At 40.6% G+C, this 27,919-nt stretch overlaps 3 protein-coding genes across 3 annotated transcripts; all 3 read left to right on the top strand.

The window, feature by feature from the left end:
* The first annotated feature begins 1,794 nt into the window (after positions 1-1,794).
* Positions 1,795-12,299, top strand: LOC146512735 (protein FAM117A-like). The gene is made up of 8 exons (XM_085170329.1): positions 1,795-2,529; positions 3,365-3,510; positions 5,371-5,466; positions 5,814-5,930; positions 6,590-6,718; positions 6,917-7,103; positions 9,064-9,223; positions 10,140-12,299. Exons 1-8 carry the CDS (start codon positions 2,211-2,213, stop codon positions 10,426-10,428), a joined length of 1,443 nt encoding a protein of 480 aa, XP_085026455.1. The 5' UTR covers positions 1,795-2,210; the 3' UTR covers positions 10,429-12,299.
* Positions 12,300-15,243: 2,944 nt separating this feature from the next.
* LOC146512734 (cytochrome c oxidase subunit FA4-like) lies at positions 15,244-17,684 on the top strand. The gene is made up of 4 exons (XM_085170334.1): positions 15,244-15,413; positions 16,993-17,081; positions 17,187-17,247; positions 17,405-17,684. Exons 1-4 carry the CDS (start codon positions 15,363-15,365, stop codon positions 17,459-17,461), a joined length of 258 nt encoding a protein of 85 aa, XP_085026460.1. The 5' UTR covers positions 15,244-15,362; the 3' UTR covers positions 17,462-17,684.
* Positions 17,685-19,380: 1,696 nt separating this feature from the next.
* Positions 19,381-27,879, top strand: cenpt (centromere protein T). The gene is made up of 13 exons (XM_085170665.1): positions 19,381-19,722; positions 19,886-20,006; positions 20,084-20,228; positions 20,307-20,400; positions 20,485-20,621; positions 20,743-20,800; positions 20,942-21,078; positions 22,109-23,176; positions 23,272-23,595; positions 23,675-23,780; positions 24,031-24,204; positions 24,310-24,414; positions 25,119-27,879. The coding sequence occupies exons 1-13, from the start codon at positions 19,637-19,639 to the stop codon at positions 25,246-25,248; spliced, it is 2,685 nt and encodes an 894-aa protein (XP_085026791.1). The 5' UTR covers positions 19,381-19,636; the 3' UTR covers positions 25,249-27,879.
* The last annotated feature ends 40 nt before the right edge of the window (positions 27,880-27,919 follow it).

Genomic DNA, 27,919 nt, shown 5'->3' with positions numbered 1-27,919 from the left:
CCTTGGCTCTCCTGACCTACAGTTTCTCTCAGCTAAATACCGGCCATTTTTTCTTCCAGTAGAGCGAACGGTGGTGATTGTCGCTGCTGTCTGCATTCCACCTGATCCCAGGGTTTAGCAGGAATTCCTGCGAAACAGACTGCAGCTTCACCTTGATGGCATCAGACAACCCTCAGCTCAGTACTTCTTGGATTCATTTACATGTGTACTGCCTGATTAGGGCAGAAAATACATTTGATCATGATTATTCAAATATCAAGCATTCGTATAAAGCCATACCCCTCCCCCAGTAAGACCAGTCAGACCACGTCTCTCTTCTCTTCACTCCTGCTTGCACCCCTCTCAGGAGACAAACCCCCTCCCCAAAAAACAAAAACAAAGCCACAACTGAAGACTATTGAAGACTATCAAGCCTGACTTCAGAAAGCCCTCTCATAATTACCGGACTGTTTTGAACACACTGTTTGGGACATATTTGAACATCAGCTGAACACACGGAGTCAGTTCTGTTCTGCATCAAGTACTGTGCTAATAATACCACTGCCAGAAAACCTGGACAGGGAAGCTCAGGACTGTCTTCAGAGACCGCGGCTCTGACTGTTATATCAGGTTGCAGAGCTCTGTACAATCCTGCTAGAGCTGAGCTGGAGAGCGGGATAAAAGAGGAAGGTGGAAGATCACCTCATCCACTAGCTACAGGGGCTTTGAGGCCTCACACAGCACTCAGTGTCAGCCTCTCAGTCTCCCCAGACTCCAGAGCCCAGGCAGTCACCTTACAGCAACATCAAGTGAGGCTGGTGCACAGGTCAGTGAACACAAGGAAGGCCTCTGATCCTGACTGGATTCCTGAGAAGGTGCAAACAAGCATGTGCAGATCAGCCATCACAAGCCCTCATCCCAACCTGTGTGAAGTCTGCAACAGTCTTTCCTGTACCCAAACAAATCAGCCACTGACTCTCTCAGTGCTTACCACCCAATAGCACTTACAGCTTTGTCTTTAGTAGTTTTAATATATATTACTTTTTTATATTTACAGTGTAAATGACTACATGTTTGCGCTTCATTTCTCTTTGCATCTGAAGGTGGAGCTGCTCTGCAGTGACATTATTCAAGGTATAATGAAAACTACAATAAAATTTACATAATTTGGAGGAGAAGCAACTATGTACATTACGGTGGCCCTCCCATAGGCGTACTTTACATGATTATTTCCATTTTGTGTTATTTTATACTTCTACTTCTTTGGAGCCAATTATTTTCTTTCATTAATGAGCTACTTTTATTTTTTGGGAGCTGTAGATATATTAGTGCTGCAATGACTCTAAGTACTTCAACGCATTTTCTTTTCAGCTTTTATGCCGGCCATTTGAATCAATGGCCTTATTTTTACAACAGCAGGTGTAATAACAAACGAATGTTGCTCTTAATTAAGAGAGTGCTCTGTAGATACACAAGTAATGTTTACTTGCTATGCCAGAAAAGCCACTAGCATGGCCCTTTAATACATGTAAACTACTGCAGCAGCTTTAAAGTATGCTGATTCATGTGTCAAGGTATAGCTACAATAGTCGGTTTTCTCCTTTAAAAAGGTTTAAATTAGTTTTTAAAACACGAATTTAACATTCAAAATTAAGCTAACCTCAGATATGAATTTGGGGGCGGGGACACCAAACTTCATGGGCCTAAATATGAGGGATTGATGGCGCACTGACAAATAGGATTGAAATCTGAGGCTTCCCGACCAATCAAAAAGTGAGATCTGGGAGCAGGGTCCGCCCACACACGTAATTAAATCCACACCAGCGTGGTGCTGGAACTGTTTGGAGTTTGCGTTGAAACGAAAACGCAGAGGGCTAGGGAGCTGTGCTCAGCCTCGCATCCTTCACGGCCACCTTTAAAAAAGAGAGAGAAAACAAACACGCTCCGGCCCGATAAGTTGTAATGAAACACACTTTAAAGTTTGCTCGGAAGCCGTGGGAGTTGACGTAAAAGTGACTTTTTGAAACTGGAGCTGCTTCCTCCTTCGACAACGGGGTGAAATATCTCAACATCCTCACAAAGAAACTTTGCTTGCTAGGCTGCTAACTCGCCACACAAGCCAGCAGCAGCAACCAAAAAAAGTATGCGCAGCTGCGAAGACGAGAACACAAGCTCGTATTGACGTTTTACTTGTCGAGTTATAGTGTTATGTGCTCGGACATGGTCTCTGAATGATTCGCCTTGAGTTTTGTAACGGTTTTTCTTCGAGTAGTCATCACCAGCACCAGAGGAGAAAGAGCCGCAGCTGGTTAACTTTAGCCAGCCACCACCATCACCAGAGCGCCCCCACATCTCTACCAGGCAGGACAGCCACAGCTAATAACAGTCATTTAGAGTTAAGTGGACCCAGAATTGACACTGTAAAGATGTCCGGTCGAAGTGGAGCTGGACACACGAGGGGTGCTGCTTTGGGTCCACAGCCGCTGAAGGCAACTGTCCCTTATCAGCTGGCCAGCAAACCGAGACCCAGCAGGATAGATGGGAAGCCAGGTATGAGTTCAACACCTTTTTCCACCTTATCCATCCAAGTTTAAGACCTCTCGTACTGTCACGATAGGTGTAGAAAGCTGGGTACGAGTTTCTGCAGTCCTGCGCAGTTGCAGAGCAGCTTTATCTGCTAGTTTCCCAGTAGGGCATTTGCAGACTTTAGATAAGAAGTTCAAACTTCAGATAGCAAATTCTCAGTAAAAGAGGGCAAGTTGGTAGCCGGATCCAAGCATAAAATAAACTGTACCGTCTTAATCAGTAACACGAGCTATAAAATATGTTTTTATTGTTAGTGTGTGTGTGTGTGTGTGTGTTTGTTTGTTTGTTTGTTTGTTTGTTTTAAGGGAAACTTTGCTACTTCTATATTAAAGTATTCAAAATCTGTAGTTATAATTCCGAAATTAAAAAAATGATCAAATATATTTTATAATTTCTCCTTGTCAATCAGACTATTTGGTGTTGATAGGATAATAGCCACAGATCGGTAGCCCCAAATATAAAACTATTTAAGTATTTTTAGCGTCTCAAAGAGCATTTTTGTCCATTTTTAAGAGACACTAGTGTCTTTTTTGTATCATGTGTAGATGGCTGTGACATGAAGTCTCTTGATGCTTACTGTCAGTACGTTAAAACCTTTAAAATAGATTTAAAGGCCAGTGTGTGTGAAAAGTAGCATTACATGTGTGGCTTTCTGATGTGAAGGTGAAAATGATGCAATGCGTTTAAAATAAGTGTCTGCCACTACAATGCTGCAAGTTTCCTGAGGAAAAACCGATTAGTGTGGATTATTTTTAAGCTTTTTATAAATAATAAGAACATATCTCTGCAAAACTGACAGCTAGAAAGGCCAGATCCCACCAGCTGAGCCCGGGCATGAGGAGGACGATGTCTCTGGACGCCATCATCGGGCCGTACCTGCAAGGACACTGGCCCAAAGAACCAGAAGGCCCGAGCTGTGTGCCCCGCCAGGACAAATCCACCCAGGTCAGCGTCACAGGGAATAATGCTTTCAAGTGTGGGAATTATGAGTATCAGAAAAATGAATAGAATGCATTTATCAATGATGCTTCCTCAATTTAGAGCTTTCCTTCTTTCTTTTTTTTCTTTCTTTTTTTTATGTTTCTTAGTTTTGTTTTTGTTTTTTTTGGGGGGGGGGGGGGGATAGAGGTTAGGTCACATCACAAGATTAGCTTGCACTTTTTGCAGCGAAATAAGTTGCTCTGAGGTTGAGGGAGGGGGGGGGTAGGGGGGTGTCCGGTGCTTGCACAGCGATTACAGAGTGAGAACTACAGCCGTGACAACAGTCCCCGAAGTCAGCTGACGAGGCCTTTTTGGCTGCACCCATCCTCTCTGCTCCGTGCAGGCACTCGCCACTGCACTTTGGTTGCCCACATCCTCCCTCCCTCCCTCCGTCTTTGTTTTTCAGTTTCTCCTGCTCTTGAGCTCGTCTGCAAGTTTGACAAGTCTGTGGGTGTGGATGGTGCGATGTGGCTGCACGTTGGCCTTTTAAGCATGAGACGCTGATGTGTACTAAGTGTGAAACCAATCATTAAAATATGTGAAGTGTTGCTGTAATATTTCATGTTGAACGTGACCTGTTTAACGTGAAATATTACAGCATGATTTATGCAATTGCTGTTGGCTTGTGTGGTGCTTTGGCTCTACTGAGGAGATGTGAGAAGAAAAATCATGAAAGAGAGCCCCACTTTACACATGTTTTTGATGGTGCCTTCAGGTGACAGCAGACCATATGTAGACTTGGGATGGCAAAGCTGCGTACCTCCATTGTGCAACCATGGCTGCTGCTTAAAGCAGAATCTGCTGCATTTTAGGACATTTGCTACACACAGAAGGATTATGGGTATGCACTTGATGGAGATGTGCTCTTGCAGTGCTACAAAAAAGCAATCTCCTGTAGACTGTCAGGAAAGGTGCTGTAAATTGCCTAAGAAGTGAGCTTAGACAGAAAGGGACAGACGGTGAAGTTTATCAGATGGGAAGGAGTCAAGAAAAAAAAAACTAACCAGTGACCAAAAAAGCCAACTGTGGCTGCAGTGGACAGTTTTCACTTCAATACAAAACATTTCTTCCTGTGTTACGTGTTCGATCTACTCCGCGGCAGGGGCTAAGCTAAGTAACAGCAGAACCCAGAAGAGTAGCGCCCCCCCCCCCCCCCCCCCCCCCCCAAACAACTTATTCCGTATAATTCTGACACTGCCCCCTGGTGTCAGTACACAGTTACAACATGAAAGCAGGTCTGCAGCTTGAGGTGCAACTTATCATCCAGCTAAGTACACAGTATCACAGGTCGTAGTTGGTCCGCCCTCTAGCACTATGCCATTTAAATGCAGGTAGTGATTTGTGCAATGATGGAAAAATAACAGCGAATTACCACTGAAGAAGCAGAAGCTGTGTGATGTCTGCGCTGCCTGCTTTTACAGTTCTGGGTTGCTGGAATTTATTATCTTGTGCTGTGAATACTGTGTGAAATATTTTTTCATGAGATGTTTTATCACACTTGTGACGTGCATCTGGAAACAAATGGCATATGTAATGGTCTCTAATTGTGTCTGGCTTGCACTGAAGGCAAAGAAACCACGAAGTATTATAACAAATGCAAATTTTGAAAATGGCCTCAATCTGTAATTAAAGATTGAGTCATCATTGCTTTAAGTACATAAAGAAACTGTACACAAGGCTCTATAGCTTTCCCTTCATTTTGCATATATGATCATATGACAGCTTTAGACCAAACCCTAAAAATACTTAATAAAATGCATATTAAAGACATGTGATTGCATATGAAGAACATCAGTTCTCATGGCTGCTTTCTTCCCACCGCAGACCCCAGACTCATGGTCCGATAGATCCCACAGCCGGCGAGGAAGCAGCAGCCACAAGCGATCAGCATCATGGGGCAGCGCTGAGCATCTGCGAGAGGTCAGTTCAACTTTTGATTGCTCAACATGCATTTGTAATGCCCGGATTTGCTAAATTTGACGCTTTTTTTTTTTTTTTTATTAAATAAATTAAAAAGGGCAAGTTCTTGAAAAAGTCTTGACTTTGACATTGTTGAGCAACAGGAGACTGAGGTCATCTGCAACGTTCCCCTTTTTATACTTTTTAACAAAGCCTCACTTCTCATGATCTCACTGAACATTGAGCCAACATAAAAAAACATAATAATAAAATCCTTGTTTGTTGATACTAAGCGTTCGACATGTGGGATTAAAGGACTTTCTTTGTGTGTTTGCACGTAGAGGCTGATTAACATGTGTTTGTTTCAGATTGCTAAACTAAAACAACAACTGCAGCAGTGCAGCAAACCTGCAGTCTCGGGGGCACATGACAAAGATCGTCAGCGGGGCTATCCTCAGGGGGGCCGTAGCCTTGGAGCTGCTCAGGTACCTTAGCATCAGCAGACACAAGCACACTGAATGAGTTACTTGAGGTTTTAGTGCAGATGTCTCTAGAAGTAAATTTAGGTGTTTTTGTTTTTTCTTCTGTACCGTGTATGGACACCTGTCACTGATTTACATTCACAAGAGCTCATTACTAAGCTATGCAGGTCTCTGCAGGAAGTGAATGAAATAAAACACTGAGGAAACAGGAAGATCACTACATCATGCTAGCTTCTGCTTTTCACATTGTAATGCACGGTTCTGCTTTTCAGCACAGCTGGTGTGTGGTCCCACACTCCACTGGGCTGTGGTGATTTTTTTTTTTTTTCTCAAATAAACCAAAGTTGTGATGAGACAGTCCCATGCAGTTTATGAGAACACTTGATTCTCAGCATTGAGCTTGCTGGATTTTTGAGATGTATGAAGCAAATGACTTTTTGAATGCCTGTGTGCTCTCGAAAAGTAAGAAAGTTTCAGTTTTCTTTGTTTTTTTGTTGTTGTATTTTTAATGGTAACAATTTTTTTTTAAAAAAAGTACATTTAGCTTGATGTTTTTGGAAAATATGGAAATAAAAGGAGCTGAAGGGAACTCAAAAAACGTCCTGGTGTTTGGCTCTTAGGAGTAGTGCAGTAAAATTGTGTTCACTTGTTTATGTGCTCAGACTCAGCCTATTCCCATCCCCCCTGCTCCCCTGTCTACACTGGTCCCTCCCCTGCGCTGCAGCGTGGAGGGCCTCAACCAGGAGCTGGAAGGCATGTTCATCAGCCAGTCACTACATCCATTACAGAGGGTAATTATCACCTACAGAGCCCAGACATGCTTGTTTACACAACATGGACATGTGAAGATGTTTAGGCATTGTTTTATTTGCAAAGAAAGGCGGGTTTCAGAGGTGGCACATGTAGTTTTCTGCTGAAGTAAAACTTCTGCGTTGGCCGATTTTCGTTTAATTAAACGTTCTAAAAAGTGCAGTTTCCTGTCTCGACAGCTGCTCGAGGTTCCAGATGGCCATCGGGCTCCGGTGCCTCTGCAGAGCTGCAGCAGTGGATCTCAGAGCGACCCCCCCACCACGCCCCCGCCATCGTCATCCTCCACCTCCTCCTCACCCTGCTCCTCTCCCAACTACATCTGCACCTCTCAGCCCAACTCAGATGCTCCTCCAGACCTGCACCAAGGTTAGTTTGTCAGACATTTTAGATAGGAATTTAAATTTTTATAATGGTGAGAACAAACGTGAAAGTCTTGATTTGCTGACCACCTTATTAGGTACACCTTGCTAGTCCTGGGATGGGCCCCTTTTACCTTCAGAAGTACCTTAATTGTTCATGGCATAAATTCAGTGAGGTGCTGGAAACATTCCTCACATTTCGGTCCACATTGACGTGACGTGTTAAACATATCAGGGGATGGTACACTGGTATTTAAGAGCTGAAAATGGTCATGAGCAGTACTTGGGTAGTCTGTGGTATTTAAATAATGCTCAGTTGATACAAAGGGGTCCAAAGTGTGCCACAGAAATATTCCCACTACACCAACCGGCATGTTGTTACATCATACATGCAATGGATCCACACCCTGCCATCTGAATCGAGATTTTGTTGGTTTTTTTAAAAAAAAAATCATTTATTGTCCATTTCTGGTGAGGCTGTGTGAGGTGTAGCCTCAGTTTTACTGTTCTTAGCTGCCAGGAGTGGTACCCGGTGTTGTCTTCTGCTGTTGTAGCTCCACTCTAACATGTTGTGCATTCAGAAATGTTCTTCTGCATACCTTGGTTGCTTGAGTTACTTTTGCCTTGCTATGTCCTCAAACCAGTCTTGACCGTTCTCCTGATATTGAGGTGTTTTACCCCAGAGAACTTCTAATCACTGGTTGTTTTCTCATTTTCAGACCATTCTTTGTAAACTCTACAGATGGTTCTGTAGGAAATTTCAATAAATCAGCAGTTTTCAAATTACTCAGACCAACCCGTCCAGCTAGAACAACCCTGCCACAGTAAAGTCACTTAAACTCAACTTTGTTTCTCATTCTGATGTTTGAACGTCAGCAGGTCATCTTGCCTAAATGCACTGAGCTGCTGCCTTGAGATTTGCTGATTAGATAACTGCATTGATGAGCAGTTAAACTGTGTGTTTTTAAAAAGTGTCTGGTAAGTGTATTTCTAGCAGACGCATGTAGACATAAAATTGCAGCACTGATGTATAACTTTGTGGTGGTTTCAGTAACGCAATTCAGCTCTGCCAAAAATATGATTTCTGCAAAATGCAAATATGGCATGACATGTGTTCTTTATATTCACCATGGAAGTTCTTGTTTTTTTTTGTTTGTTTTTTTGGTGTTGGCTTGATGGACTAAAGAGTTGTAGTTGTCTTAGTTTATAGTAACAGTTTCCCTCTCACTTATAATTTCTTTATAGGTTCTTTCTGACATTAATCATGGACTTGGCAAGGAACGTATGAATGAGGTGGCATCTCTAGCTGAGACCTTGAAATTTGACTTCCTTTAGTTGTGCATCAAGAAAATTATAAATAAATTTATTAAATATCAAAAGAATGCAAACTGTTATTATGGTTTTAATTTATTTTCAGTCCTTTGAAATTCAATTTGAAGAATAAACAATTTGGGGAACATGGGTGAAGTGAAACCCTATGAATAATAATAATAAGTGATTGTTAGGGAGTCCGTCCCATCCCCCCCAAAATCCTGTGTTTGTAATGTACTGCGTGCCAGCAAATTATTACTTGGTGATCATCACCACATTGTCTGCACGAGCCTTTGAGTCCAGAAATGACTTCAGACATAACACAGTGTATCTAGGCTTGGAAAGGATGGGCTCTAGCTGAAAACTTTACAATGTCAATCAGTCATAGCCAGAAACCAAGCTGTCAGAAAAAGAAGACCGTTTGAGAGAAAATGACAAGACGATGTTAAGGGGGTGAGGTTGATAAGAAGTGAGTAAACAGTTTCTGCCCCTCAGAACATTCAAATCATATATATCTAGATCGATAGGCGTATCTAGATCGATAGGCGTATCTAGATCGATAGGCGTATCTAGATCGATAGGCGTATCTAGATCGATAGGCGTATCTAGATCGATAGGTAGATCTATCTCACAAATGTTTTCTCTCCTCTTTTCAGGCTCAACAGACATTGGGCTTCTGTCTCCGTTCTTCTCCCAGAATGAGGCTGACCTTTCTTCTCTCCTGAACGCCTCATCTCCCGGGCCCAACAAAAGCTGCTGCTTCCAGAGAAAACCTCCAGAGGGCTGTGAAAGGGTGAGAGTGTGGGAGGAGATCAGGTAGGTTTTTATTCATTTTGTTTTGTGTTTGCATGCTAGAGGGAGACGGATGAATCACCTCTGGATAATGAAATATAATTAGACAAATATTGTATACTCCCTGTCATTTAACACTGTCAACATGTAGATGCCCTCTGGTGGTCACATTTAAAAAATAAATGCTAGAAAAACAAACTAATTTAGTGTCTTTACCCAAAGTTGAATGTGATTTCCTGTATGATGTCATAGTTTTTAGTTGAGTCAGAGTTTACCTTGTACTCTGTTAGTGAGTTAGTGGCATTAACTGTAGATGTACGAACAGTCCCCCCTCAAAGCAGTTTGTTTGTTCAGCTTGGGAGTTTTGTTCTGCCAAACCGACAAGTTGATGATGTTGCAACACTTCATGTTGTCAGCACTAAAGCATTCGAAGTCCTCCTTGTTTTTAACTTGGTCTGAATCTTACAGTGTGAAATTACTAGTCGTTACTCATTAAAAGGGAGCAACAATTACAAAACTCTGTTGCCTGGTATTTTAGTTTTTCTTTTCTAGTGGGTCCGTGACTTCTAGGGGAAAATTTTGGCTTGAGTAAAGCCTCGTGCATGTTGACATGTAAGCACAAGCAGCGACTACATAGATCAGGGATGTCAAACTCATTTTACATTGTGAGCTGCATACAAGTCACTCTGATCTTAAGTTTGCTGGACCAGTGAAACTTCCCTTTCTTTCAGTGAAAAGAAGTTTAACCACATTTAATCCCAGAGATATCTTAACATTTAAAAAAAGAAGTGCAGAGTCAACATTATGTCTCAATTTTTCCACATGATAAAGAAATGCTGCTGAACTAAATGAAAGAAATCTGACTGTGTGCACTGAATGTAACCAAACTTTTTGCATCACTTTTATGGAAATAAGTTTTTCTTCTCCTTTTCTTCTTTAGCTCTCCACAGAAACCCACGATGGCCCTCATCTCCTCCTGCCCTGACCCCAACAAGGTAAACTTCACCCCCTATGGGGGTTCAGCCTTTTGCCCAGTCAGCCTCCCTAAGCCCCTGCTCCCCTCCATGGACATGTTTTTCAGAAGCTTTGGCTCTCCAGCAAGCAACTGCTTGAACCAGGGAACAAGCTCCTGTCAGATGGTCTCCTCTAACACCTGGGCTGTTCGTCCAGATCCTCCTGCAGCCACCACTGTGATGGGAGAAAGTTCTGGAGAGGGGCTAGCTTTATAAAAACGGCTCCAGGTAGTTTATTTGGAAATGAACGGAGTGGTCTGGGACAGATGCCTAGATTTCTTTTTCTTTTCCTTTCTTTTTTTTTTTTTTAATCTTAGCTCATTCTTTTGCCACACAGGTACAAACAAATAACATTGTTGCCCTTTTCAGCCATGCGATGGCATCACTAATGTTCATTAGAGCTTCATCTAGACTTGTGCACCCCTGCAAAAGACTTGAATTTATATTTCCAGCATTGACTCTAGTTGAGAGCAATCATAGTTTTAAAGGCTTAAATCTTGCACAACCACAAATGGGTCATCTGTTTGTGCTGCTGGAGCTTCCCCTACAACACAACACTGCTACAGAGAGCTGCTTTTGAATTAGGCATAGCAAAAAATGCTTATGGGAGGAATAATTTAGTGTTTATACAAACTAGTAACAGATAAAGTGCTGTTTATGTGCTGCTTGTTGTTATCTAGGATGCTCTGTAGTGAGCTGATCAGCAAAAAAAAATAAATGCATGCGAGCCATTGTAATCAGGTATTCCCTCGTCATGTTGAAAGTGATGGATAAATGTTAGCAAATCTGAGACTTTGAGATGCAGCGAGATTAAAGGAAACCACTGGATGTCTGAAAAGGGCTTGATGTTGAAGGTTATTGAGAAAATGAGTCACAATGCAAAGGAGAGTGCTCTCTGAGTTTCCTTAATTGCAACACTTCTAAACTAAACAAATTTAGTTCTGTTATTACCCAAAGATATTTACATTTGTCTTAGCCAAAAATAATTGAGACACTGTGCTGTCTTACAGCAGCACTGCTCACTTATTTTTCTCTAAACTTTCACTTGATTTGTTTGACTGACTGCTCACTTCCTGCACAGTTATTTCCTCAAAGACGCCACAACAGTAACTTTGTTGATACTGTTCCTTATTTTTAAACTGCATCTGTTAATTATTTTTTTCATCTTATCAAAGATATTTATCTGCTGTTCACTTATTTCCTTGCACCAGTCACTAGTGTACGAAGCGTGACAAATCAGTGGGTACTTTGTTTTTACCTGATTTAAAGGACAACATGAAATGACATTTTGATTGTTGTAAAGGGAATTTTGTAGATGTAGAGGTTCAGGTAGCGTCAGCACCTAATGGCTTCAGCACATGCATTCTTGCTTTACGAGTAGTACTTTCTTTCTTTTTTTAAATGTCTTGTTTACTTGCAAAAAAGGGTTGCATGTTGTTTATTGACGTTCTAGATCTGTGCCCGATGGTACGTTTTAGTTTTGAGGTTTCACAGCCTAGTTGACTACCTAACCAGTTTTAGTGGTATAGACTTGTCGTCCTCAGTTTCCCTGATCATTTTGTTCTGCCAAGCTGACAAGTTAACGATCATATAGTTTTATTTTCTCGCAGACATGTTTGCACAAGTTGAACTACTACTTTTGAGTCGCAATTCTTATTTTTATACTCACTTTTGTACTTTGTTGTATATGTATGTGTAGTGATGTCTGTTTTTTACCCTTTTTTCCCAAATACCTGCTACATAAGCTAAAAAGGAAAAAAAAGACCCTTGTCATTTTTAGTTTTGTTCTGTCAGGCAAATGTAACATGTATCGGGTGGATTTTTATGCACTTCCAGCAGAGGGTGTTACAGAGGAGGTTTCCTCCATAATTTAGCCTCTGATAGTTCTGTTTGCATGTGAACTGAAAGTTGACTATTTTGATCTTTTGACTAACATCTCCTAGTTTAAGCATCTTGATGAAATGCTGATGGACTGAAATCTTCTTATTCCAAATAATCAAAGATTTTCTTTTTCTTTCCCCGGTTGTGGATACTGGGAATGTGTTATCTCAGGTTCTGTGTTTTGTCTACATAAATACATGATGCTAGCATGTCTTCTGTGTTTATTACATTCATTTTTAGCATTTTAGCTCTTAGTGCTTCACTTTGAATTCACCACACAATCTATGTAACGATGGTGTTAAAGAGCGGACCTATTGGTATGAAGTCCCGTGTGTATACTGCCAAGTTTTCATTTATCCTACAGTTAAGAAGCTACTTTCTAACCTTGTGCATTCATCTAGTTATACTGGAATATTTGTTTCTAAATTGGGTAAAAGAAAACACTAGAAAATCTTATAATGGTACCGTGTGTCATTATGTCACCATACACTGGAATCTTCACTATTTTCTGGGGCAGGGGAATTGAGAACTGCCTGACTAAGACATGTAATTTCCTCTTGTCTTGAGTCACATTGATTTCTTCAGTCGTTACCTTTGACTCACTACAATGCTTCTCAGTTTTTTGTTTTGTTTTTTTCCAGAAAGCTGATTATTGATGGCACAGACATTAAAGTTTCATTTTTGGCCTGATAGAACATGTACAGGCCACTGGCCACCTCATTAGGGACACCTTGCTAGTAACCAGTAACTGCTTTGTCTTCAGAGCTGCTGATTTTTCATGGCACACATTCAAAAACATAAGATTTTGACCCATACTTCGATATGGGCCGTCGCAATTGCTGCAGATTTGTTGACTGCATCCATTATGTGAGTCCAGTTCCCCCATGTACCAAAAGTGCTCTATTGGAGTGAGATTAGTAACTCACTGAAAGGTTGAAGAAACCAGTTTGACATGATTTGAGCTTAGTGACATGGCGCTTCATCCTACTACAAGCAACCATAGGAAAACACTGCACACTGTGGTAATAAAGGTTTTAAAGGTTTCTTAGTTGATACTGAAGAGATCAAGAAAGTACTGCTGATACAAGGCAGGATGAATTCCTGAAATTGCCATCTGAATGCTGGAGCAGAAATGGAAAATGATCTGACATTTTTCTGATCTATGACTCAGTTTTTGTCAGCCTGTGTGAATCACAGCCTTGGTTTCCTGTTCTTAGCTGACAGAAATCATACCCAGTGTGGTCTTCTGCCGCTGAAGCCCATTTGAGTTCAGAGATGCTCTTCTGCAAACTTTGGTTGCTTGAGTTATTGTTGACTTCCTGTCTACTCGAAGTAGCCTGGCCATTCTCCTCTGACATCAACGGGGCATTTTCACCCCGGACCATCCTCTGTAAATCCTAGAGAGTGTGTGTGAGGGGTGGGGCTCAGCAGTTTGGTTCACTGTCTCAAGATACAGTGCTCAGCATAAATGAGTGCACCCCTCTACATTTGTCAGAAAACCTTTAGTTTCCTTTCAGAATCAACATTTTCTATGAGATGCTATAATACAAAAGTACTCCCACAAAGGTGGGCCATTTATTGCAAAAAAGATTTGTTAATTTGTTAGGAAAATCATTTTTTTTTTGTGTGTGTGTGCAGACTCATTCAAGCCCATGTTGCGAAAATAAGTCCACCCCAATTATAGTATCAGGAGAAAAGCCACACTTAAGACTACAAAATTCGAATTAACAGGCATTCAACCACAGGTGAGTCTAATGATTCATTTACGAGGTGTCCAGCAGACAGGTGACGATAAAAGGGCATTACTTAACAAAGAAAAGCTCTTCCCATTTCATGCTGCCAGCAATGGCTCCATATGGAAGAGAAATGTCACAAAATCTGAGAAAGAAAATAATTTCTTTACACAAAAAAGGTGAGGGCTACAAGATCAGCAAAGCCCTACATATCAGTCAAAATACTGTAGCAAAAGTGATCCAAAAATGTAACAAAGATGGAAGCGCAACCATCTTAGAGAGACATCCAGGCCGTCCACGGAAGTTAACATCTCAATGGGAGCGTCGCCTGATGAGAAGGAAGGGTTGAAGAAATCACCACGCAAGTTCACTGCGGTTAGCTAAAGCAGTAGAAAGCCAAACTGGAGTGACTGTTTCCCGTGACACCATACGGCATACACTGCAGAGGAATGGCATGATCTGAACCCAATTGAACACCTGTGGGGAATTCTGAAGCGACAAGTTGAGCATCACTCTCCATCCAGCATCCAGGCTCTAAAAGAGGTTATTCTTGAAGAACGGAAAAAGATAATGTTGCACTATGTTGCAACTTGTTCATTCCATGCCTAGAACACTTGATGCTGTCCTTGAAAATCACGGTGGTCATACAAAATACTAGATGTAGTAGTTTTTGTTGCGGGGTGTATTCACTTTTGCTTCAACCAATTTTAGTAAAACTGAAGATTTTGTGATCTAAGTTATATTATTAACCTTAATTTCATGTTATGGAGTTAAACAAGTGTTCAATAAAACTCAGCCTTGTGAAAATTTTGGAAATTGTTCTTTTGTTCATTGAGCTACTGATTTAATTTGTACTTTTTGAAGGGAGTGTACTCATTTATGCTGAGCACTATATCTGAATGCCTACATTCAGATATAGTGTTTGAGTGTTTCCTCATTACATATTTGGTTAGTAAACAATTGAACAGGTGTGCCTGAAGAAGTCACTGATAATATACACTTTGTAAACCGATTTTTTCATGAGCTTTGCTCTGCATCTGTCACAGAACTGAAAGTGAAACCATTCTGAGCAGTTTGTGACCTTTTTATTTGAACGTTTTAAGGATGTTTAATGTAACTGTAAATCTAACCTGAACCAGATAACCTCAGACAAACTGTAAACACCTCCAAATCCCATCACAGCTAGATAAAACAGCATCACGTGCTGATACTTCTCTTAGTCATTTCCTTTTTATATATATATATATTGCTGTTTTGAGCCTTTAGATCTATCTGAACGGTCCAACTTTAGCTGGTCAAAATAGATAAAAATGGAGGTGGAGGGTTTAAAATCCACTTGAGCAAACCCCCCGTAGCGCTCAGAGATATGAGCCCAGGTAGGGGGTTCGCACAGCTGCTGTCGTTGCATTGTGGGATTGGCTGATAGTAGCCAGTTCAATTGTATGTTCAGGCCTGCATGAGATCCTCAGCAGAGGCGCGCCATCAGCCCGCAGATATTCACGTTAACGGAGCCGGTCAGCGGGAGGACTGTCCACCATGTCTTCATTCTTTGGGGTCGTCGCCAAGCAGGTTAAGAGCCACCCAGCTGTAAGTCTCAGCCACTCGTTTTATTTTTACGGTCGTTATTACCAGCCTGTAACCAAGTAGACGGTGACATTGAAACGTGCCTATCAGAAGCTTGAAGCTGCGCGCGCTCCCGTTTTTCCCAAGGATCTCTCCTTAATTACCTGATGTGGGATCAGCTGTGAAGGCTCAGGAAAACAGTTTTTGTGACTTATCCACACACTGACACCCTAAAGTACGCATTCGTAGAGTATTTTACTATTTATAAAAGCAAAAATAATTTCATATACAGCTCTGAGTGCGGAAATCTCAAATTCCTCGATAGACGCGCAGGTTTCGGTTAAAAAAAACCCCAAAAACAAATGGTATAAACATTTCCACGTCACTACATTCTTATTGTTTTAATCACTATATTCGTGTAATCCCGTGAAAGCTTTTCTTGGGTTTTTCACCCGCAACCTCCTCATGACAGAGTTCGTTTTTGCGCTCTGGCATCCGCAGAATCAGACGACCGCATCACCTGCTCCTACTGAGCGTGATACACTGATACTGTTGTTACCGAAATGTTATAATGATGATAATCTAAAAGTTCAAATCTGTGTGTGCGCGCGGGGGGTCGCTTGTATCACGTCACCGTGCGTCTGTAGCCATGCGTAAGGATTTGTGGTGGCAGCACGTATAGCGGTGGAGTAGTTTCCATATTAGCTTGAGTTAAGGCCAGATAAATGCATGTGAGGGTTTATTTCTCCAAGGACGACGGTGTGAAAGGGTTTGGTTTGTGGCAGCCCCCAAATTAATAGACCTCTGGATGGAAATGCTTTGTCCCTCTCCTGCTCTGTGACTGAGCAGCCTGTTGCTCCCTGCTGGTGAAAATTCTTCATTGTTTAAACAATCCTCTTATGTCATGAGATAACAATACTAACATGGAAATTCTGTGCATTTTATACATCATAGACTGTTACTATAAAAGTAGCACTGCCTCAGTTGAGGACAACTGCACATTTTTACCCACAGCAGCAAGGTGAGAAAGTGACCCTGGTTGTATTAATAGCTGTTAGACACATGCAACTGGCTACGGGGTCAAAGTGTGGTGATATAAGCAGGGACAACAACTTTTTGCCCTTATCTTAAAACTTAATAAGACACATTATGTCTTAGCAATGTACAGTAGGAAAAACTGGACTCCTACACGTGGTTTGTAACAGATGAAATGCTGAATAAGATCCAAAAGGACGCAGATAACAAAGATTTATCAACGTTTTATAGATCAAACATAGAAACATACTCTTTAAGGCTCCACACTGGAAACCCTGCAAGATCTGCAGCTGCAGAGGAAAGCAGAGTCCGTCTTGTCTGTTCCCATCTCTTATGTCTGCAGCTTTAGTTTCTGACATTTGGTAACCTAATCTAGGACTACCACTTCCAGTCAGAGAGCAACAGATTTACACAGATTTATAGCAGCTTCTCCTCCTCCATCCTAAACTCAAGAAGGAAAATGTGCCTAACATTTTTTAAACTCTGTATATTGTTCTCTTCTTGTTTTGCTCCACTGGCATTGATAAAGCAATAGATTTATTGACTGATTGATGCCCTTTCTCCAAAGCTGATCCCCCTGTTCATCTTCATAAGTGGAGGGGCAACCATGAGTGTGTTGGCCCTGACCAGGGCGGCTCTGAAAAACCCAGACGTGTCGTAAGTATCTGAGACAATTTAAACTTATAGAAAAGCGGGCGTTTTCACTTTCCTCGGTTACTCAGGATGTGTTGTTTCGATCACGGCTTTTCCTCTTGTCTTCAGTTGGGATCACAAGAACAACCCTGAACCCTGGAACCAAATGGAGCCCAATCAGCAGTACAAAGTACCAGCCGTTTTTCTTAATCCTTTACGTCAAGTTATAGAGCAGGCATGTTTCTACAAAGGACAGGCCATAATTTTCTGTTATCTTGCGTCAAAGTCCATATCTCAGCAGTCATATGATAATGCATATTTGTTTTTATGTGTGTGTGTGTGTCCAGCTTCTTGCAGTAAACATGGATTACACCAAACTGAAGAAGGACAGGCCAGACTTCTAAGCCATCCGTACGAGGAGCCTTTTCACTATTTTTTAAAAAATCAAACAAGCCTATGACAGCAAATGAAAGTTTATTTCCAGTGTGCTGGGCAAAGGGATCATTCACCTATAAATGTCTATGAATGAAACAGACAACCACCTGTTTTACTGATTGTTTAATATAATTATCAGTTTGCTGTGCCATAAATTATTAAAGACTATTTAAATCTTTAATGCCTCCTTTGCATGCTTATTACAGACAAGAGCTGAGGGGAAAGATTACAACACATCAGAAAATGTGAGAAACAAGAATGTGCTCTTTTAGTGGTTTACAAAGAAACTATATTAGAATTTGAGACAATGAGAACAAGTGCCACCTGATGTTTGTTTATATTATATATATAGCCTTATATTTAATGCATATATCTCAAATTCTAAATGGTTTAACCATCATCTGCACCTGGTCTTAGATTTGAACCCAAAAGAAGAAATTCTTCTTATTCTATTGACACAGATTTTACATTTTAATGTCTAAAGTAAGTTTGAATTTTCAAAATCCAGTGTTGAGCCATCCCTTGTTTGTGTGTTTTGTATTTTTTGTTTGTTGCTTTTTTTTATATATATATTTTGCTTCCAACTAGTCAGACTTCCTTGTAATTTTTAATGTGGTCTAGAGCAAGTTCAAAGCTTTTGCCCCAATTTCCTTAACTAAATCTATGAAAAATGCCAAAGATAACAAAGTGTGAGAGTGTGTGCAGGTAGGACGTGCTTCAGGAATGGAAATGGGGAGAAAAGCCTGAGGTATTCCAAATGAATCCAAATTTGAAATTGGTGGTGGTAGTGGTGTCCAACCTTATGATAAAGGGTAGGATAAGTTTCTCAAAATGAAACATTTTTAGAATTTTCACCCCTTGTGGTAACTAACATGTTGTCTTGCAGGGAATTATGATATTATAAATTCTCTTGAGAACTGTGTTGCTCTCACGTTTATTTTCCAGTTTATCACACTGCACTCCACTGGTCAAAACTTAGTGCACACCTGACAGAAAAAACACCTCACTGCAGCTGACAACTCACAAATGTGTATAGGGAAAAAACACTGGGCCATGTTACCATATATTAAGTATAATTTTATGTGATTTACTTTTCAATCTGAGGTTTTTAGTAATAACACAGATTTATCTAAAAAAAAAAAAAAAAAAAAAAAAAAAAATATAGAATGAATGGATATATATATATGGATATAGAATGGATATATATATATATATATATATGTATATATATATATATATATATATATATATATATATATATATGTATATATGTATGGAATGTATGACTTGTAATATATCTGGACCATAATGCAGAAGAAACACTTTTTACTCCCTCTTCTTCGGTCTTGTTATTGTATCTTCTAAGCACAAAAATTATGGTTATGCATTCTTAATTTCATGTTGACTGATTATGAGTGTGTATCATATCTGTATTGTTTTTTCACTTTTTTTTGCCTTAGATTATTATCCCAAAATGTCGAGTCATTAGCTCAAATTTCCGACTTCATTTTCAGAAATTTCACGTTATTTTCTATGTTTTGTTTTGAGATATTTTCACAAAAGTTTGCATTAAGATAATAATAATAATGGATCACAATTTTGAAGTATGGATGAAAACTAAACTAAAATACAATACAATACAATACAATACAATAAAATTTCAGTATTGAAAAGAATTCCATACCTCTGATTTTGTAAATTATTCATTTATATTATTGCTTTTTCTGAAAACAATATAAAATTTTCATTTTTAATTTTATTTATTTATTTCATTCAAATTTTAGATAAAATAATTGACAAATTATTGCCATGTAATACATCTGAATTGTGTCGCGTTTGGTCAATGGTGCGATCTCGAGGTTCAAAGCCAAATCTCTCTTCTCGCGAGATTTCACTTAAAAATAACGCGGGACCGTATGAGAATTGAGTCCGTTGAAACAGAAAACACAAGGCAAGGATCAGAGCATAAAAGACGTTCGGGTGAAAGCTGAGATAAACGACACTAACTTCAGCTCAGCACCGCTTGTTTGGACAGCGTCGTTGTGGAAAAAAATCATTTGTTTGACATTTTTGACGTTTAACTGCCCGCAATTGTCTGCTAGCTGAGTTCAGCTAACCAGCTGACTTTGCTCCTCGGTGGCTAAATGGATCCCACGGAGGATTTGTCCGCTCGGGTCCTGCTGAAACATATTCTCACCACCGAGCCACCCAGGACCCCTGTCACACGCAGGTACGGTTCATTTTCTGGGAGAGAACCACGAAAGTCATATTCACTGGCGTTTTCAGCATTAATGCTAGCTAGCCTATTGCTAACGACAAACTTGTGGTTGTCGCACGTTAGTCTCAGCGGCTTTGTATTCAGTATTATTAATCGTAAGATGACTTGTCTCCAGTAATTCACAGGAGCCGAGTAGCAGCGGGACCCGGCGGAGTAGCAGGCTCAGCAAGAAAGATGCTGGTCCCCAAACCCCGCAGGAGATCCTTAGGCGCAGCATGAGACATAAGCTCCATGAGGTAAGATAGAGGTGAGCAGGGTAGTTGTTATTCGTGGGCATGTTAAACTTATTAACTTTGTCCCTTTTCTTTTCTAGAGCATAACCAGAAAATCCCTCCCCGCCACTAAAAGGAGAACTGCCTCAGTTGTGTTAAAAAAGGTAAACATGCCTGCAACATCTTCAGTACTGATTAATGACGGAGACACTCCCAGACACATACTCATGAACATCCTGCGGACAGGTGCGTGAACTAGCCTTATTTTTTATTTCTGGTTTGTTTCGGTTTGTTTTGCTTTTGCTTATATATTTTGGTTTTCAGAGCCGGTGAAATCCCCCGTGGTTCATGAGACAGAAACATCCGAAGAGCCGGAGCCACCTTCAGCCAATTCGACCATCTCCAAAACGCATCCCAGGTGAGCTGCAGGGTGATTCATGGCATTACTGAATTAGTCCTGGTTGTGATGGAAAATAAACTTTTGGGCTGAATTGACTTTCAGTATGGAGCTGTCAGGGTTGGACCTGCCTGATGTAACGTTTGGCGCAGCAGCCAGCACTGCAAAGGGACTGAGCCGAAAGAGACCGCGCAGGAGTTTTAACACAACGGCTTTTGAAAAACGACTTAAAGATGGAGATGGTAAGATTGAAACGAGTATTGAGGAGGTACACCGATCGAAAATGAGGTTGTGGGGGGTTTTTTTTGTGCTTCTGCAGCAATGTGAACACTTACCGTGTATGCTGGATGTTTGTTCTTCCAGAAGCTGAAGAGGAAACTGAACTATCAATAGATGACAATTCATCACTGTCTGTGTTGAGGTAAAGTGTACAAAGAATGCAAAATATTAATTCTAATCAGGGATCGAACCCATGACTAGATTTAGAATTAATGATCAGCGTGTGAATGCACACCATGTTTGTTTTTTATGTTTTTTAGTTTATGTCCAATCTGTTTTTCAGCTCTGCTTCCTTGAATTTAAAAACTCCGTTTGTTGACGCTAAGACTGAGAAAAGAGGTCTGCAGAGAAGAGTTTCAAATCGTCGGAAAATCTCAGAGGAAGAATTTGGTGCTGCTGTAGATAAACGACGGATGGGAGGTGAACACTGCGATCAAAATACGTTATTACATTCTTCTAATGGGACACAGTTTTTTCAAAGATTTCTTTCTGAGGCACAGCAGCCATACAACCATATGGTGTAAAACACAGAAAATTAACCAGAAATGTAATATAATCTCACACACTGTTGTTACCAACTGGTTAATTTGATAATTGCTTCATTCATTGCTAAATAATCTCACTATCAGGATTTTTCACCTTGAGAACTGTCACTGTGTTTTGACCTGCTATTGAGTCACTTTAAATATTACCTTCTTTCGACTGCTCACTTTAGGGGTCACCACAGTGAATTTGTCAGTGATTTGCGTCCATCTTTATCCTCAATCCCTTTATCCCTCCTTTGCACATGTCCAAACCCTGTCAGCTTTGCCTCTCTAACTTTGAGTTCAGACTTTGACTAAACTTGAGTTATACTCAGTTATACTCATTTTTAATCCTGTCCTTCAGACTTCTTAACATCTTCAGCCCCAGCTTGGCCTCTGGTCCTTTTATTCAGACATTTTGGTCTTCTGCCAACAAACCACCCCTGACGCATATCTCCACAGTCTTCTTCACCTCTCATACATTTTGTAGATTAGTGCATGTGAAAATGTTTCAGTAAGTAAAGCTGTTACCAGACTGCAAAGAAACAGCTGCTGTGACCATGTCTCAAAAAGAATCGTGCTGAAGGGAGGTTTAAAAAAAAAAAAAAGTGGAACTAGATTGGATTGTAATTTTGTTTAATGCCAGTTTTTATCACAAGATTGTGTAACAAGGCCATGTAACCTTTGGTTAAGTTGCCAGCACACATCCAACAACTATTCAACCTACCTACAAGTAAGCTGCTGCCCCCTGCTGGTGAAAGTTTTAGTTAAATTCTGCAGAGGTTCAGTGCAAACCTACAACTGAGTATAAATTTAACACTTCAGCCCAGTGACGTGAGAACAGAAGTACAGCATGAAAAGAATTGTAGGTTATTTGCACCTGCTCTTTACTGCCACCTTACATTTTCCTCCTTCCTGTCATCCAGGTATGAGCAGCTTTGGACCTGTGGAGCAGGGGCTTGGTGAATCTACTCACTCTGAGGGCTTCACCTTAGGTCTAAGCAAACTCAGCGAACCAGATATCACAGCCGATATCGTGAACTGTAACACGGCTCTCTACGCCCAGGCTGATGCCATGACCTCCAACTTTTCTATGATTGCTACTCAGGACAAACCTAGAGTCATGGCGTCTCAGCTGCAGAAGGACATGAGGGAGATGGAGCCAGAGGAGCAAATGGAAGTGGAGCAGAGCAAGCTGGAAACTGACCAACTTGTGTATGTCTTTCCAACTGAAGATGAATCTGAAAAGAAGGAAGCAAGGAGAACAGTTTACAGTAAACCTGAAGATGTCTTGGCAAAATCTGATGGAGATGAAGATGTAGTTAAATCTCGGACCGGTGTAAGCGATGATGCAGCTCAGTTTGAAGAAGTTGAGGACAGAGCAGAAGTTGCTCTCAATTCCGAGCTTGAAGAGGGTGTTGAAGCAGGGTCACAGGCTGAAGAGGAAGCTGAAGCAGATTCTAAAACTGAAGAGGAGGAGGAAGATGTAGTTGACTCTAACACTGATGGAGGTACAGCCGACTCGCAGATTGAAAAGGGTGATGATGCAGGTTCTCAGTCTGAAGACGAGAATGTGGCTGAGGATCAGACCGAAGAAGAGGAAGAAGACAAGAGAGGCGTAGAAGAATCTCAAACTGGTTCCCAGTCCGAAGAGGGAGCTGAAGCATCTACTCAGTCTGAGGAAGAGGACGTTGTACCAGACTCTCAAACCGAAAAGGATGAAGAGGACGGTGGCACTGAATATCACACTGATGAAGTTGTAGCAGCCCTGCCTGAAGAGGATGTTAGTGGTCAATCTGAGAGAAATGAGCCAGTGACCAAGTCTGAAAACGAAAATGACTTTGAGATCTTCAGCGGTGAAAATGAAGAGGAGGCATCAGCTCAGCTGAAACATGACTCGGAACACATCAGCCGGAGGGCTTATCGCTCTGAGGGCGGTCTCATTGTGCCGGTTACACAGGCAGCAGAGGATTTCCCTAATGCTACGTTTGCAGGTAAAAAAAAAAAAAAATCAATTAATCAATCAATCAGTTAGCATTTAAAAATCTGTATGGTTGAGATTAAATATTGTTTGTGTTTTTGTTTGTAGGATGGCCTGATGCCAAATTCAAAGGACATGGCACTCTGGATTTGCGCACCAGCTTTGAAATGGAAAGCCATGAGAGTGGTCAGACTCACACCGGAGACCCTGATGTGGCCGAATCCTCAACCCAAGGACAGGCAGAGGCCACTGGGACAACGAATGAGCCCGAGGCTGACATAGAGAACTCATTTCCTCTGTCAGAGGGAACATATGACATTGAAGATGGTAGGAGTGAAACTGTGCCTGATGAAGCTCCAGCTGAGGATGCTGCTGAACCAGAAGAAGAAATGGAAGAAGAAGAAGATGATGATGAGGATGAAGAGGATGAAGGTTAGTTTCTCTTTTAACATGCACTGGTAAAATATCTATTTAAGCATTCAGAATGACTAAGAAATCTGTTTTCTGATAGCTTCAGACTTCCCCTGCAAGACTCCAGCGTTTGTCAGACAGAAAATTAATTTTAATCGTCCTGATCCTTTAGCATCACCTTCTGTTCTAAAGAACAATCAGGCCAGGTAAGCTGCATGTCCTATTACACTTAAGTGTGTGTGTTTTTGTGTCCTGTGGGTTTCAGTCAGGACTGCTTTTAGGGAGAAATAAGTACCTACTCAGCTGGGGATATGTACCTTTCACCTGACACAGTGCTCTTTTAACTCCCTAAAAGCCTCTACTTTAAATAGAAAAACTGCTATTGTAGCACAGGTACAGAATCAAGTTTTTATTCGGCAATGCCTATCACTGACACTCTCTTCTGATCTCTACCAGTACGAGCGGTACAAGAGAACCTTTACCTGCAGCTAAACCTAAGCAGAGGAGAGTGAGGAAGACGAGGATCTCTAAAAAGGAAACGGTCCTTCCTAAGAGCTACCTTATGGGTGTCTTTAAGCAATTTGCCAAAACAAAAGTCTCTGCAGACGTCCACCCTGTCCTAAATCAAATGTAAGTTACACACTGTGTTTTGCCATTAATCACATGCAGTGTCTCTTTGTCTTTGTTAGAACTGTGTGTCGCTTTAATATAACAGATTTGTTGTAATTTTAACAGAATGGATAAATTCTTTGACCGGCTAGCTGAGGACCTGGAGACGTATGCTGCCCATGCAAAGAGAAAAACCATAGAGGTCGAGGACGTTGAACTTCTGCTGAAAAGGTATGAGGGCAGAATTCAAGACTTTTTGCAATCAGGTGTTTTTAATGTCATAAAGCCCCTTTGTTTAATTAAGGAGGAAAAAGCAAAACTTAAATACCACTTAAAAATGTAGCGAACTACATTATACACAAAACTGCATTATGTATTCTTAGGAGGGTTTGAGGAGGCTCAGTACAACACTGCTATATAACTTTATGGAGCAAACATGTACAGATTTATTTAAATACCTTGTTCTGCACAGCTCAGTGTACATGTCAACTAGCTAGCTGTTTAGTTTGTCTGCTGTGTGCTATCAATAAATGAATAAAATGAACCAAAAAACAAAGCAAATCAAGAAACCTATATTGAGTGTAGGCCTGTCTTTCCTGTCCACTCTCCACTATCTAATAAAGGCAAAAGGCCCCAAAATGATATGTATTTTAAGCCAGAAGTGCCCGCTTGTACAGGTAAGGCACTGACACTACAGTATTAAAAGGGGGAGGAAAAAACCCACTCTGCAACGCTTGGATTATTCTGACCTCTAGATGGCAATGTTGAGCTCTTTGTAGTTTTAAGGCTATAACTGACTGTAATAAGAGCATAAGCCTGTAGAATATCTTAAATGCTGCCTATAGGTAGCACACCTCATTCATGATCTATTTTTCTAACATTTCATATTCATTTTCTAACATGGAACTTAACCAGTATGTGTTTGTAACTTGCAGGCAGGGTTATGTGAATGACAAGGTGCCAGTGGAAGTGCTTATTGAAAAATATCTTCGCATGGACCAGCGAAGGCTTCTAATCCCCATCGCAACCAGTGGAAATGTTGTTATCCCTGCAAAGCGGAGGTGAATCTTTCATCTCCTGGACTGCTACTTGTTTTTCTGTACACTGCGTTCGAACAATGCCTTTATTGATTGGAGCATAAAAGCTTCTGTAAATGTGTAAATTATATACATGTCTCTTATCTTTATTTTACTGCGAGTCTGTGGACAACTGTACTTTGTTGCTGTTAGGTATGTTTTCATGGGTGCAAATATGCGTGCCAACTGTATTCTCTACAATATGAAACAGCAGTGTCTAAACTTATAATAATAAAGAAAGCTGAAATAAAGTTTCATATATCTGTGCTTCACACATGTATTATTAAGGAAATACTCAGACAGAAATATCTTATGTTTGTGGATCGTGAAGGGCATTTGAATTATTTGTTTTTCCTTGATAAATTAGGATTTCAGCCCATCATGCTGTGCTTTGTGCTGCTTAGTTAGAAAGCTATGCAGATATACACTGCTTTTATAAGGCTCAGAAAGACTAGATGGCCTAAAAATTGTGTTTTTATGAGAGTACTTGAAAAATGTAGAGAATGTGAGGACAGCACCGCCTGGTCCAGAGTGATTCAGCCTTGCTCACTAAATGAGGCAATCGATATATTTCATCACAAATGACTGGTTAAAAAGGAGGACATAATAAGAAACATGCTGTAGTGGTAGACTTCCTCTGCTGCTAATAATGTTTTCCATAAAAGCTTAAGCTTTTGTTATATACACACTCAAACAGGCGCTAATAACATGTGATGCTTCTTAATTCATTTTTACATTGAACAGCTGATGTCTATTTATCTCTGCTTGAGATTACAGGGCTATTTACTATTCTCTTTAAAATGGGCTCAGTTTTGTTTGGATACATACATTATGTACATTCACATGTACATAATGTATGTAACATTATGTACATGTGAATGTCATGGTGATTTGGGGCTTTTAAAGGTTTGTTTGTTGTTGTTTTTTTAACTTGTTTTGGTCGGGGGGTTTTCTGTGTGGAGTCTGCATGTTCTCGCTTGCTCCCACAGTCCAAAGACATGCAGTTAGTGGAGTTATTTTAACTGGTGATTCAAAATTTCCCATGGTTATTGGTCTTTCTTGCAACACATTGGTGACCATTGGAAATATACATACTCTCCCACTAATATTTGGTTAAATGCCCCTTAGCAAGTTGTTGTGTCTCAACCATAATCCTTTGGTTATGGTTGAGACACAACTTGCTTGTGTCAGAGATGCCTGTGTCACAATTCTAGCTGGATTTTTAATCACTCTTTTTGGAGGAATTAATAGAATTCTCAATAGGGTTGACATTGGAGTTTTGGGACAGCCATTCTAGAAGCTTAGTGTTAGCCTGCTTTATCGATTCCAAAACCAACGTAACGTGTTTGGGATCATTTCCCTATTGAAACACTCAGTTGTGTCTATGTTTCAAACGTCTAACTGTTGATTTAAGGTGTGCAATATACCAGCACCACTGGGAGCAGTCCCAGAGCATGATGCTCCCACCAGCACGCTTGACAGCTGGTACAGTGTTCTTAGGTTTGAAAGCCTAACCTTTACTTCTTGAAATATCCCTCTGTTGTTGTGGCCAAATAGCTCATCTTTTTCTCATTTGACCATAATACTCTTCTCTAGAATGGATTTGGCTTGTCCATATAGCAAATCTAATTCTAAATTGAGCTTGAAGGTGTCAGATTTAGAATAGATGTGCATTCTTGGCCAGAGCTGTTGTTCTTGAACATCCTAACCAATTTTCTCTCATATCCGAGGGTCTTCTTCCAGACCTTGGCAAAATGACACATCGAAATAAGTTGTACTTAAATAGAGTTTGAACTGATTATCTTGGATAGTGCCGTTGTTTAGAAATGGCTCCAAAATACCTTGCTAGCTTGTGTAAATCTACGGTTCATATTAAATCTTCAGTGAGCTACTTGGACTTTCCTATTGCTCTGAGTGTTGGACACTGTAAAACCTTAAGCAACACATAAAAGATTTACGTGAGTGTATGTTTATATTTGAGCCTGTATGTACAATATTGACCCTGTGTCGATTAGAGAAAACTCAAAAGACTTAGATACTTCCATCTGCCACTGAGGGTGCTTAAGAAATTCTACTCCTGCACCATTGAGAGCTTCCTGATGGGAAACATCTGCACCTGGTTTGGGAACAGCACCAAGCAGGACAGACAAGATCTGCAAAGAGTGGTGCACAAAGACTAAAGCCAGGAAGATTATGATGGACCTCTACCATCCCAACAATGGACTCTTCTCACTGTTGAGGTCTGGGAAGCGCTTCTGCTCCCTTAAGGCCAAAACAGAAAGAATGAGGAGGAGCTTCTTCCCCCAGGCTATTCGGACCCTGAACCAGGTGTAGGACTGGACTCTGCCACACACATCACCACACGCACTCTGGTTTTTTGCACACTTCTTATAATTAATAATTTCTTCTTTCTTTCTTCTTTCTTTTTTATTCATAATTTATTCCATAAACTGTTATTTGCACATTTTTACTATAAATTTCTAAGTTAAAACCTGTAAATTTTTGTAGTAATCTGTAAATCTTACTGTCATTTAATGGTCGGGCATTGCACAGCAATAAGCATTTCACCACATGTTGTACTGTGTATGGTTGTGTGTGTTAATTCAGATAAAATTTGAATTTGAAAATGGAATTAAACTTGTGCACCCAGAATACTTTTG

The sequence above is a fragment of the Neolamprologus multifasciatus genome, chromosome 8 (genome assembly GCF_963576455.1).
Source record: "Neolamprologus multifasciatus chromosome 8, fNeoMul1.2, whole genome shotgun sequence".
Taxonomy (NCBI): Eukaryota; Metazoa; Chordata; class Actinopteri; order Cichliformes; family Cichlidae; genus Neolamprologus; species Neolamprologus multifasciatus.
The sequence above is the reverse complement of the archived record's forward strand: the minus strand, read 5'-3'. Positions and strand labels throughout refer to the sequence as shown.

Coding starts and splice junctions, on each gene's coding strand:
- LOC146512735 (XM_085170329.1), top strand. CDS start 2,211: ATGATTCGCCTTGAGTTTTGTAACGGTTTTTCTTCGAGTAGTCATCAC. Junction 5,467..5,813: donor GCGCTGAGCATCTGCGAGAG/GTCAGTTCAACT, acceptor TGTTTGTTTCAG/ATTGCTAAACTAAAACAACA. Junction 9,224..10,139: donor AGAGTGTGGGAGGAGATCAG/GTAGGTTTTTAT, acceptor TTTCTTCTTTAG/CTCTCCACAGAAACCCACGA.
- LOC146512734 (XM_085170334.1), top strand. CDS start 15,363: ATGTCTTCATTCTTTGGGGTCGTCGCCAAGCAGGTTAAGAGCCACCCA. Junction 17,082..17,186: donor CTGAAAAACCCAGACGTGTC/GTAAGTATCTGA, acceptor TCTTGTCTTCAG/TTGGGATCACAAGAACAACC. Junction 17,248..17,404: donor AGCCCAATCAGCAGTACAAA/GTACCAGCCGTT, acceptor GTGTGTGTCCAG/CTTCTTGCAGTAAACATGGA.
- cenpt (XM_085170665.1), top strand. CDS start 19,637: ATGGATCCCACGGAGGATTTGTCCGCTCGGGTCCTGCTGAAACATATT. Junction 20,229..20,306: donor CATGAACATCCTGCGGACAG/GTGCGTGAACTA, acceptor TTTGGTTTTCAG/AGCCGGTGAAATCCCCCGTG. Junction 23,177..23,271: donor CCCTAATGCTACGTTTGCAG/GTAAAAAAAAAA, acceptor TTTTGTTTGTAG/GATGGCCTGATGCCAAATTC.